General features: G+C 37.9%; 1 protein-coding gene and 1 long non-coding RNA gene across 2 annotated transcripts in view; both read right to left on the reverse strand.

The window, feature by feature from the left end:
* Positions 1–1,244: 1,244 nt before the first annotated feature.
* On the reverse strand, positions 1,245–5,572 carry LOC146462919 (uncharacterized). Its single transcript, XR_014857028.1, has 3 exons — positions 5,238–5,572; positions 3,022–3,226; positions 1,245–1,367 (listed from the first exon to the last, which is right to left on the reverse strand). It is a non-coding gene; the product is annotated as an uncharacterized LOC146462919 (long non-coding RNA).
* A 1,994-nt stretch (positions 5,573–7,566) lies between these two features.
* The window catches only part of LOC146462920 (exocyst complex component 3-like), a 30,950-nt gene continuing 25,334 nt past the window's right edge, over positions 7,567–13,182 (reverse strand). The window contains exons 25-27 of the mRNA XM_085085012.1: positions 11,355–11,550; positions 10,869–10,961; positions 7,567–10,101 (exon numbers count right to left, since the gene is read on the reverse strand). Of these exons, the coding sequence (XP_084941138.1) occupies positions 9,973–10,101; positions 10,869–10,961; positions 11,355–11,550 (418 nt within the window). The 3' untranslated portion in view covers positions 7,567–9,972. The remainder of the gene's footprint in view (positions 10,102–10,868; positions 10,962–11,354; positions 11,551–13,182) is intronic.

A 13,182-nucleotide genomic window follows, 5' to 3' on the forward strand; every position in this document is an offset into this window, starting at 1 on the left:
TAGCGTTTTCATTGGCAACAAATGAACAGCTATACCCCTTTCGTTTCCGAAAGGGGTAAAAAGCTCGTTTTAAATGTGGAACTGAAAAGCAGGTAGCTTTTTCTTAAGGTCAACAGCATTACCAAAATTTGGGGAAATACGATTTTGTTCCCTAACATTTTCTGCATGCAGAAATTATGTTAGCTTACACAAACCTGCAAACCTGCCTGGAGACATCAATTACAGTGTTTTGCTCACGCCGATAGCCCTGTGGCCCTCTACAAATGCATGTTTTCGTTGGGTACCCTGTATCATACGCGGCGGTTATTTGCGTACTTCAGTAATTTATCCTAAAAAAAACCCCAACAGAGATTTTAAGAATCCTCTATTCGCCGTTAATAAAAGATTTTACACTATTGACATTCATTGAATAAACAGACTTCCTTAAGCTAGCCTACGAGCAAGCTCTCGTTTACGTCAGCCGCGGGAGGATAGCGCAAACGGCGAGCAACTAAAAGTAGAAAGAGGACAGAAGCGGGGGACCGGGGACGGAAGAGAGAAGAATGTGGGCTAATTTTAAAATCATGTAAAGACATGATAATAATATATTGTGTTCCGTTACATTTTCTGCATCTAGTTTTTTCACCTTTAAGGAAAATTGTTGGAGTTTTTATTTGTAAATCATGAATTATATGACCAAGCCGCACTTACGCAGCACCCTATTTTCTATTTATTAATGACAGAGAAGGTGGCCTCTCTTATAAGCCCGGTGGTTTCTTGAGGTCTCCTTGCCATTTCCTTGACTTGTTTTTTTCTTTTACTCTGGCAAATAAATGATGATGATGAATAAACCAAATGGATCATCTGACTAAAATGGTATTCTGTTAGCAATTATTCTGCGAAATTGGGTCACTTATGAATTCATGATAAGGAAGCACGCGAACCACTGAGTCAGTGATTGATTTTATTTCTGTTGGTAGAATAATCATTTTATAATATAGCTGAAAACAAGATAAAATGCTAGTTACAATCATTATGATGATTCGATTAAGCAATCCTCGAGTAAAAGAGCAAAGCAAAAAATGAACAAAAACAAACGCAAAAGGAATGAAAACTAAACACCGCGAATTCGTATGCCTGCAAGCCCCCGCAAAGATCATTCAATACCCACTGATACATCCCACAGCAATTATAATATATGTTTCGTCACAACGTTTACTTCTAATCTAAAAACCGGTCCATCAGGCTTTGAGGACAATTCCATCCTTTGTGCCCCTTCCCAGTCCTTGCTCGTTCAATCCTGTACGTTCGTAGATCTTTTCTTCTTCAGCCCCGGCAATGGCCTCTCTCTTTCATGTGTTGAATAAACGTCGGCTTGTCTCTTGTTTCTGTAGAATAAAACATCTTTCTAGACTGTGGCAAAAAAAGTGCAGAGCTTAATTATGGGCTAAATGAAGAAATAGTTCACTCCTTGCTCAAAAGGTCCATTTTTTTATTTTATTAGTTTCGCCTATGACATGATACAGAAAAAAGGGAATAAGTATAATAAATGCTAAATTATATAATAAACTGAATTCTGCACGCATTTTCATTGGTTCTTACTTATAAACTATAGAACCGGACGCATAGATGACGTCACCATTAACAACTTTTGCTTCTTAATTTTATAAAACAAATAGATTCCATGTTGCCGTGCGTCTGTTCAGTAATAGATCACAGAAGGCGTTGAAATGTGGTAAGAACATCAGTGACACACTCGGCTGCGCCTCGTGTGCCATTTTTTTGTTCTTACCACATTTTGACGTCATCTATGATCTATTACTGAACAGACGCATGGCAACATGGAATCTATTTGTTAATTAGGCAGCAATACAACAGCGATAAGCCAATTACAGTGGTCCCAGAAGACCACAGCCCCGTCACGCTTACCTATTTTGAATCGTGTGAATTGAAAAGCGGTTAGGTTTCCATACTAGACGCATAATTTGCGACAATCAAAAAGGCTCGATTGAAACGAGACACGAGTGGCCGTGTTTATGCTAGTTAAAAGTCCTTGTGTCAGAGTCTGCGGTAGGTAGTATTTGTAAGATTGGAAAGGTTATCGGAGATGTTTTCTCCCGTGCAAAATAGACTAATACCATACTGCTCTTTTAACCCCAGTAGAAACCAAAGTTAATATAGGAGAATGGTTATGAAGCCAAACAAGTTTCTTTGTTATATGTTTTTGTTAACATTTTTGGCCTTGACCGTGCACAAACCACAATAGATTTTGAAAAGTGTTGGAGCAACTGGCCAATAGAAACGTTCCTGTTCAAATATTCATCTGTAGTGTGAACGTTAAAACAAATGATTGTGCACGGTCGCGGCCCTTCCAACCTAAATTGCAGCACCATTGTTATCAGCTTTGAACATGGCAAGGTTTCATAACCAGTCCCTCAATCAACTATGTAGAAACTGACCCGATAGCTACGATCTGTAGCGCTCTGGAAGCAGTCACGTGTCTAATTGAAGAGCTCAGATGTTACAGAAGACACAGAAGGCTTGCTTCTATGGAAGTCGCAACACGCAACTGCTAAGTGTTTAGCCAAAAGAGCCACCTCTTAGGATAATATACTAAAGCTTTAAATAATTCGGAAATGGTAACAGCACTTCATTACAAAGCAATGACTGTAGAGTAATATGGGTTCCTCTCCGTACTTGTAGTTTAGCGACCTGGCCAATCAACTTCCTGTGTAAACACTGAAGTGAACGTTTTTTGGCGAGAACAAAGTAAAACTGCCTTCTTTTAAAGTCAATCGAACGACGATCTGTTTCCCTCGAAACTTAACATGTTTTTTTGTGGAAATACAAAAAACAAACACAAAAAAGAATATGAGAAATTAAAAGCTGATCAAATCAACACATTTTTATCCTTTTTTTTTTAATTTTCGTCGAAAACGCAAAACGCACGCTTACGTTTTTTTATGATACTAGAAATTCTTAAAGAAAAATAAATTACAATATAACCTTGAAGCCCAAACATTACGTTAATCTCATACAAACCTCTTCAGTCCTGGTGGTCCTGGTAACCCTGGCGGCCCTGGCAATGGTGGCCCTGGCATGGCACCCCGGACGTCACCAGCGAGACTTCGTTGTGCCATTATGGAGCTTGTTTCCATCAAAACCAGAACAAAGGCGAACACCAGGATGCTCTTTAACCAATTCATAGCGAAGTAAGAGGAAACTTGGCGTACTTGAGAGATGAAGGCTGTAAGATATCGAATTGATCAGATGAATTTTCATACACTGACTGAAGTCAGGCCAGTCATTGATAAGAATAGTTTAAAACTCGGGTTCTGATTGATGTAGCGGAGTTTGTGAAAGAGTATGGACATACGAATGACGTCATCGAGTGGTGTGACCGACACACGTGACTGAGTAGAGTCCAGCCAGAGTGATTGGTCAGCAAAGTTTTGCAAACTGTTTTGCTGAGTAGCGGACAAACATAGGCGAATTTTTGCAGGAGAGCAAAACTTTTCGATGAAAATTTCGACAAAAACTGTTGCAAATTTTGAAAATGCAGTTAAATGGGGAATAACGTTGCTGTTGTCATTGTTGTTTCCCTCAACCAGGTTAAAAAAGCTGAAACTTTGTTGTGATGTGAAAAGGATGGAAATATTTGTCCAAAGATAGCCGATGGAGGTCTTGTAATGGCGAGTAATCGATCACAAATCGCAATGAAGCAATTGACATGGTCATCAATTCCCTTGGAACAAGACGCATATGGGTGTTTACGCGGGATGAGTTGGTGTATGTAGACCACACACAAGACAGGCCTGACTCACGTTTTATTCTGGTTATGTAATGTTAGTAAGTGTAAGATTACAAAGTGTCCTCGTTTCATAAAAAAAAAAACAACAACAAAAAGACAAACATAGAAAAAGCGTCCCTAAATGAAAACTTCAAGTAAAAATTGACAATAAAACCTTCAATTTTTTTGGTGAAGTGGATTTCCAGTAGCGTTTAGGCATCAGTTCGACAATTGATGTGACGTGTGTTTAAAGCTTATCAACGACCTTTCCTCCTCGTATTGGGGCTCTACAATCTGTTAAAGAAAGCGTGATTTCTTCGCCCGAAACTCTCCAATTTGCACTGTTTAAACTGTCGAGTACTTCTTAGAAGTTACTCTTTGGATTTACCACTTCAAAAGGGCTAATTTTCTTTCTGAAAACGGCATATTTGAAATTGAAACATATACAAAATATGACCGTAAAAAGAAGCCTTTTTCTCCAGCCCCCAGATAATGGCTATGTGACGTCACACTGTTAGAAAGGCTCCGTTCCCTCCCTCCTGACATACGAGCGAACAATTTGTCACTACGATGAAGAAAACAAAAAAGAGATACTAGACCGAGAACTTGACGCCGTCTACCCTGAAGGCATCCCGATTAATTAAGGTTAGTTTGAAGGTGTCGTTAGTGAAATTCTTTCGGATTATACTCTAATTTAGATCAGGTTCACACTTGCTGTGTGTAGTAGTCTAAACGTTTGTTTGGAAGTTTTTGACTCCTCTCAGTCAATCTGATGCTCGCTCGCACGAAATGTGTTGAAATGTCTTGGTTATTGTATAAAACAAATAGATTCCATTTTGCCGTGGGTCTGTATCTGATAAAGCACAGAGGACGTCAAAACGTGGTACGTTCATAAAAGCGATATACTACGCTGTAGTGGTCTCCCTGCCTAATTATTATATCTTTGGTATTTTTTTTGGTTCCTATTGTTTGTTTCCATTCTGTTTGTATTTTAGTTAGGCGAAGCTAAATAAATAGATATGTAATATACTCACAGCGTAGGGTTGTCACGAAAACTTCTTTTGTTCTTGTTTCTTGATTCGTCACGTTCGTAATTAGCTTTCGGGAAAAAAAAGGAGCAGTATTATTTTCCATTATTTTTTACTTATTTGAAGTGCGTGGGAGTCCCATTTGCAAAATACTAACCAAATGTTCACTTTCTTATTATCGCACCCATTATTTAGTAGGACAGAGGTATTATTGCGGTTGCATTGACTTATCTGTATTACGGAAAAGCGACAAATCAAGATTTAAAAAAAAGGATTTTAGTTTTCGGGGTCTTAGATCTTTGTAGGTCATAGCTTAAGGGGTCTTTGCTTTCGTGACAACCCATTTAACTAGCGAATCAGGATATGCTTGCCTAACGTTTTTCAGAAACTAAAGGAATGAAAATTAAAATAGAATAAATAGATAAATGACTTAAACCTACCGGTTGATGGGGACTTCTGTGTTAGTAGAAGTTCTCACAGTGATCTACCGGCGACAATGAACTCTGGCGACTAATTGAAATAATACAAGTTGGCGGATTATGTTATTGGAATGGGCTGTCACTATATATAGCTAGCAAAGGCTTATGTAATTTATCAAGCTGCTTTTTTCGCCAGAATGATCACGCCAAAAAAGGTGGCAAAAGCCACTTAACAGGGCTGTTCACAGATCAGTGGTTGTTTTGTTAGTGAAGTCACGACTTCTTGCCAGAGGCTACACAAAAAATCTGATTGAAAAAAATTATCAGATGCTAAATTTACAGAAAAGTCATCGCCATTAAAGCAAAAAAAACAAAAAACAAAACAAAACAAAAAAAACCCAACAACAACAACATGGCTTTCGTGATACAACATCAACCATTAGTGCCTAATCTCACACATGGCGCTTCGTACATGACCATCCTTTCCTACGAGAAATCAATGAGCCACCACTTATTTCTTATATTTCCTTTCAACAAGGAAAATTTCTAAATGACATGCTTCTCAGAGCAGAGTTTTAAAGAGGTTCATTTCAAAAAATGTTCCATTGTTTAGAAATCGTGCAGGCTTGTCACTCCTTGCTCCGGCACTCCTGCTGTGACGTTTTTCAGACAGAACCCCGGTCTAACGCGTGAAGCACCGTCTTGTGCTGTACAAAAGAGTCAAGAGTCTATCAAAAAATACACACAAACTAAACTGCACAACATACTGTCTTAACACCGAGGATGAATACCGACTCCATTGTGTATTTTTATTTTAGACTAAAAGAAGTTAAATTAAGGATCAATATTTATTTATCTCCACTGTCTTAACATTGCGTATTTTTATTTTAGACTAAAGAAGTATTATTAAATTAAGTATTAATATTTGAAGTATCTCAGAGAAATTAGCGTCTTATAAAGGGGCAGTGTCACCTATTTGTGATGTTACTTTGAATGGCCAAAAAACACAGTTGCATCGACGGAATCGTTAAAATAATGGTTCAGTTTTGTTAATAGCCTGCGAACGCAGACGTATTTCCGGCTGTCGAGATTCTCTCCGCCGAAAAATAAGGAGAGAATCTCGACAGCCGGAAATACGTAACAGTAACCCGACTACTCCACAGAAACTAGTGTTAGCTATCTCTGGCCGCATATGGCCAAGGATGAAATGGTTCGAAACTTGAACACATTGGCCAATTTTTCAAGTTCTTAAATTGTATTTGGAGAAATCGCTAAAAAAACGAACTGGTTATAGTTTGTTCTTCGCAGTCTGGAATCACTTGATATTTTCTTCTCGGTACTCTAAGAGCATTTTAATGTTAGCGAAAATGCACCTTGTCAAATATTTGAGCACTTTCGACTAGAACACAGGGAAATGTCCGTGACAGTGCGCGCCGCAGTTACATTTTTTCATTCTGTTTTGTTGTTGGGCAACATTAGTAATCTATAGTTTTTATTATGCATTTACCTTTCATGCTATTGGAAAAGATATCATCACATTGTTTCGTTCATGCTATAACCTTGTTATATTACAATAGATACCGGTTGGTTGCTTTATTTCAGAAATGAGTATTTCCAAACTGTCCAAATAAATTCTCTGTACCCTCTTCTCGGCATGAGAAAATTGTGCGATATATCAATTTTTCCCATTTACTCATTTACAGACTTTGACTGCATTCAAGGTAAGTAAATAAGATAGGCGTGAAGTTGAATTTAAAGCAAACGCCTTTGTCAGGAACTTTCTTTAAATTCAACTTCTGATGATGGCTTTGGACTCGATCTGTCGAAACATGTCAAAATTAAAAAAAAATCCTTTTCTTTCTTCAAAACGTCATTAATAATTCATAAGCCCATTGACCTATCAAATGGTCGACAAAACATCACGTGCGGTGGTTTTATACCCGATAAAACCTCCTCCTTATTAGTATGCGGAGTTTAACGTTTTTCTCGTATGCTTATTTCCAACATTCACAAAAGCATCATTGTCATGAACTCTCTTGGCACACGCTTTTCCAGAAATGGTTTTTGAAGCCGTTCAAAAAACTCGCAGCACGTGTTTTTATCGGATCTAAAACCACTCGGCTGCGCCTCTTGGTTTTAAATCCCGATACTACACTGCTGCTCGTGTTTTAAACATAACTTAAACCGTTTCTTTATTCTCTTGATCTGTAAGGAGAAAATTAGACGATGACCAATTATTGGGTAAACATGCGACCGCGCAAATAAAGATCCTTATGGATGGAGGTAAAGTGTAGAATCCCCCCCCCCCCCCCCAAGCCAATTTCGCTAAAAAAATAAAGACAAACAATACGAAGAAAACAAGAATTTATTACCTGAAATAAAACTAGTTAATAGGGCATTTCCGAGTTCCTTTGAACCTCATTATAAAAGCGAGGCTAAGTGCAAAGTTTTTATTATGAAAATTGTTTTCATTCATATGCAAACAAAACTAATTTTCATTTGAAAAGCTTTGCACTTAGCCTCGCTTTCATAACGAGGTTTACAGCAACTCGGAAATGGCCTACTGATATTTTGTCTTTAATTAAATTGCTGTATTATCTACAAGGCGTTTCTTAAATTAAAAATTATAGACTCAACAATTGTGGATTATTTGTAACCTTGCCTTCGTAGGTAACGTTCAATTGCAGTGCGAAGACTGCCATGCTCGTATAGTCTTTCCCGTCCTTTTTATGCACTGTTGCGTGAAAATCTCGAGAATTTTGTTAAGTGCCTTTGGTTCATAGTTTTCAATATTTTGGTCGTAAGCTCTTTTGTGCTGTCCGAGATCTCCAAACTTTTAGCCTGTTGTTTGTGCTTTGTTGGGTTTCTTTGCATTTTCCTTTAAACTTCGAATAAAGGTGGCCGAACACAGTTTTCCAGTATACAGGTGTTGGTAAACATTATTTGAAAACTACGTAGTTCTGAGTACTCGAAATTAGCCTGGTGCAAGATTAACTATGAAGGAATAAATTTTGATACTTCTTGTTGAGTAAGGTGGCGTTGCCATGGCAACACAGCAAGCTATTAACCGTTCAAAAATAATGGTTTTCCTTAATTTTTAGAAAATGCACTCGTTAGATTTTTTTCATTTTTTGTATCCAGAAAAACTCTCAAAATACTGACATAGTGACGCTGCTTTCATGTAATTTTAACAGAGAGATCTCCTGTAAATGTTGCTTTTGCACTTTAATGTTTTTTGGAGATACCCTCTGTTAGATTTTGTTTTTTGTTTGTCGGTGAATTACACTTTTAGGGAACTACTGTTGTGTCAAATTTTACAAAATTCTAACGAGCGGTTCCTTAGAAAAAAGGGTTTTTCCATTAAAAAAAAAACAGTCACAATTTTTTGGTCAAATGCGTATGCGTGGCTTTAAATTAGTTTTCCCAGCAAAGAAGAAAAAACGTGCAAAAAGGCTTAGCTCTTCGTGAACTCACTTTCTTTGTTCGGTGATAAATGAAGAAGGATTTGCAGATAAAAACTGAGTTATTTTAAGAGCAAAACTCACCTTTGTGATCCATTTAGTATAAAACCGAGGGATTGATAGTATTTGCTTACCACAACCCTAGCGCTCAATAGCATCAGAAACAGAATCTGTAAAGCGCGCGCAAACTGTGTTCGGCCACCTTAAAATGCTGTTATTCTCTTCAAGCCTGTTCGCAATTTTGTTTCGAGACAGCCGATTTGAAGATTTGCGTACCTGTCAATCATTTTAATTTCACCTTTGTTGCACTAATTTCAACTTTTTGCACTCCATTTCACATATCTGAACTCCATTTAGGATAAATTGAGACGCTCTCCACAAATCAGATTGCAGAAATTTTCGTATGTATATTATTAACTTTGCAACTGCATGGGAGGTCTTTAGCGAGCAGTATTTATTCAACAGTACATATCACGTTCACCTTCACTTCGCCTCGTTCCACATTTGATGAACTATGTGATTTTATTAAAAACATGATCGTTGGATAATGCAATTCCAGAGTTTTGATTAGCTTAGCGGTCATGGTATATCAGTCATTATACCAAACCCGAAAAATAGCGGCCATTAAATTGTTTTCTGCCCGTTGTTGCAAAGCGAAATCAGCAAGATCTAGCAATAATTTTGGATGTTTTTACTAAAACAATTATTCCACTCGCGCTTGTTGGATATGGTATGATTGTAGCCAGCTTGGCGCTACGCACCCCGTTGGCTATCTATCGTCTCATATCCAACCAGCGCGAGTGGAATAATTGCACGTTCCGAAGTCCAAAAAGGGACTGGGCCCTAGTTTACACATTATTCAAATAGCGCCACATGAAGAAATGAACCCCATCGCGACAAAGATCACAAAAATTAGTGTTTTTACCAATTTTGTTCTGTTTCATTGCGTAGCAACCAGGCTACCCAAATTCCATACAAATGTCTCTAATTCTTTGATTGAATCCCCAAAATCCATACAAAGTCTAATTTTTCCGAAAGTTTTAAAAACCATGGTTGCAACCTAACGACAGATTCTTAAACGGGGTAAACTCTGACTAATTTTAATGTGATCTTTCTTGTGATGGATTCCAATTTCTGATTAAATGAAAATTAAAAATAAAGCAAACAAACATACAAACAAACAAACAAAAACAATCGTCCTCAGTCTCCATTTGAACTCCGGAATGGACAATTGTAGAATATTTTTCGTCCATCTGATATCTCAGTTCTCTCGCTGTCTTTTTAATTAGATCAAGTTATTTCTTCTTCATCACTGTTTCCAGCTTGTCCAGCAAAGATGGCGGCACAATTATCTGACTAAAGAATCCGCTGGATTCATCTACTGTTGTGTCTTGTATTCCTTCCAATGGAGTCTCCATGATTAACTACGAAAATAAAATTAAAAAAAAAAAAAGAAAGAAAAGAAAAGAATTAAATATCGTGTTGTTGACAGAAAAGACAGGAGGATAGGACAATCAAACAGGCATCCCTAGACTCTGACAAGATTTTTCGAACGATTTTCGAAGATTAGTGCAGTAATTGCGAAGATGATCTGACTATCTTCGATCAGCATTTCACTTGAGCAAACTTTAAATATAGCGTTTTCAGATACAATTATTATCACTACAGAATCCTAGTTGCGAGCAACTTAAAGACGGTGCCTACTTTTGTTACTGCGCATACGTTCTGCGCATCTCGAGATACTCGGGTTTCCTATGCGTGGTGACTACGAATACAGGGATATTTTGCGCTGCTTAAAATTATGCAGAGAAAGCAGAACTTAACAAGTGCTTTTGGTATTTAAAAAGAAAATTGGCGGTAACCTTGCATTTTTCAGAGATAATAAAGCTTCAATTTGGGAAACAAAACAATAAAAACAAAACAAAAATAACCCAAAAAACCAAAATAATTGTTGCTTAATTATCTCTAAGAGATGCCCCGCTATCACTAATTTTCTTTTTGGATTCCAATAGCCCTTGTTAAAATCTGCTTTTTCTGCACAGTCATAAGCTGCGAAAAAACAATTCTGCATTAGCACGCACCGTCCTTAAGTACGCGAAGAAAACGCTTAAACAAAACACGCCCAAGGGTGCTAGGCTGTCCTCATCTTCCTGATTCAACCAAGCTGGGTGCGAAAAGACCAGATACTTACCTGTCTAGCCTCAGCTCTGGTCACATCGCCCCGCATCAACAGCAGCGCAAGAGCGTGGTCCGATTTGAAGTCTGGATACTTGTTGGCAATCCCCTGTGGACGAAAGCAAGGGTAAAATTGGTCACTCGTTTTCCCTTAACTCTCCTTCTTCATTCAAACAACATTACTTTACAAGTCAAGTCTTGTGTGATCATCCAAATGAAAGCTACTGAGCAATACTTTCCTGTGTTTGTACAAGGTGGTTCTAATTTTGAGTCTCTCGATGAAATCCCTAAGTGTGGCCATTCAAATGAAAGCTACTGAGCAGTACTTTCCTGTGGTCCTGTTTATTATGCTGTACAAGGTGATTCTTACTTTTGAGTCTGTGGATGAAATCCTAAAGTGTGACCATTCAAATGAAAGCTACTGAGCAGTACTTTCATATGGTGCTGTTTATTATGCCCTACAATGTAGTTCTAAGGTTCTAAGGTTTGTGGATGTACTCACTGATATTTCCAGAGCCATCATGGATGTGTCCCTGAGTTTGATAACCTCAGCAAGAGTGGGAAGTACAGAGCACTGCGTTTCAGGCTCCAGAGTTGCTTTTGCTAGTTTCTTGAAGAGTTTCTCGATTTTCTTTGATTCTTCTGTGATTTTCTTCGCGGCGTCTCTCCTGCCCTCATAATCCTTGAATGCAATACGTCTGGGAAAATAACGATAACGAGAATGTGAATTTCACAAAGGATGTATAGTTTTATTCCTTTTTCCCACGCACCCTGAGGTTGTGGAATAAATTACCGAAAGACATTGTTGAAAGTGTTTCTTTAGAGACATTTAAGACCAAGATTTTTTTAAGATCTATGTATTTCAATTATTTTCATATTTATTTATTTATCTATATTTTAAACTCATATTTCATTTAACTTGTGTTGTGGTTATTTTTAGCTTTTTGTATCATTTTTAACGTTGGTGTGATGTCTAACGACCTTACCGACGAAATTGAATGTAAATGTAAATGTAAAACGAGACTTTGCTCGAATGTTTTCCTTGGTACTTCCGTGGTTGATGGCATTTAAAACGGTGAAGAACGGTACGCATACGTTCAGCGCATTTCGAGATACTCGGGTTTCCTAGGCGTGGTGCCTACTAATATAGGCAGATTTCTGGCGGCTTAAAACTATGCCAAGAAAGCAGAACTTAGCAAGTGCCCTTGGTATCCAAAAAGAAAAATGGGGGTAACCATGCATTTTTTCAGAGATCATAAGGCTTCAGTTTGGAGAAAAACGCCATACATTGCTTTGTTTTTTACCGCAAACAACAAAAAACAATAACAAAACAAAACAAAACATTGCTTTGTATTTTGCTACTATTTAGAATATCTGTTGCTTACTTATCTCTAAAAAAATTCAACTCTACCCCCAGTTTTCTTTTGTATTCCAGTAGCACATATCAAGATCTGCTCTCTCCCCCCCCCCCCCCCCCCCACATGGTCATGAATAAACTGTGCAAAAATACTTCTGTATTAGGAGGTACCGTCCTTAATTTGGTTGACAGCAACAAACAGTCAGAGAACCCAACGGTTCATTTCGGGGGATATCTGTTCCGATGACCCTAGCCGCCTCAGACATTTGGATTTAGTCGTAAACAAACCCTAACGTTTACTTCGGGAAAATGCTAGCTCACAATAGACCCTTCTCCAAAATGGCGGCCAAATATTCAAATAAGGTAAAATTAAAAACGTATACCAGCACTAGAAAGAGTACTTTTACTTTAACAACCCTGCAAAGTTTCAGCGTATCAGGTGTAATATCAGCTGAGAAAATGTAAGTTGAAAAGTGAAAAATGTACAGACGTTTGTGTGACTGGGGGTATGACGTATACCCCCAGTCACACAAACGTCTGTAAATTTGTCAAATTTCATCTCACATTTCGTAAGCTGCTATAACGCCTAATATGCTGAAACTTTGCAAGGTTACTAAAGTAAAGGTGTTCTTTCCAGTGCTGGTAACATCTTTTCATTCAGTTCAATTTTAACCCATTCAAATCTGTTACCGCCATTTTGGAAAAGGGTCTACTTCGTACGACTGGAAAACTAAAATTTTTCATTTTCAAAGGGGCAAATATGTCGTGAAAAAATGTGAAGAATAAAAGGCCAGCAAGCAATAACGTAAAGCTAACAACAGCTAGTGAATTCGGGGAAAAATATTCCGTGCCCTAAAACTTTCTGCAACTTGAAATTTCAGCTAAAGCACCCGAACAGATTAATATGTGTGAACTCACACAGAGATGCCTTTGAAAGGACACAAATGAAAGGGAGGGGTTCACGGTTCTGCGC

The sequence above is a fragment of the Pavona decussata genome, unplaced genomic scaffold, assembly GCF_977016875.1.
Source record: "Pavona decussata unplaced genomic scaffold, jaPavDecu1.1 SCAFFOLD_184, whole genome shotgun sequence".
Classification (NCBI taxonomy): domain Eukaryota; kingdom Metazoa; phylum Cnidaria; class Anthozoa; order Scleractinia; family Agariciidae; genus Pavona; species Pavona decussata.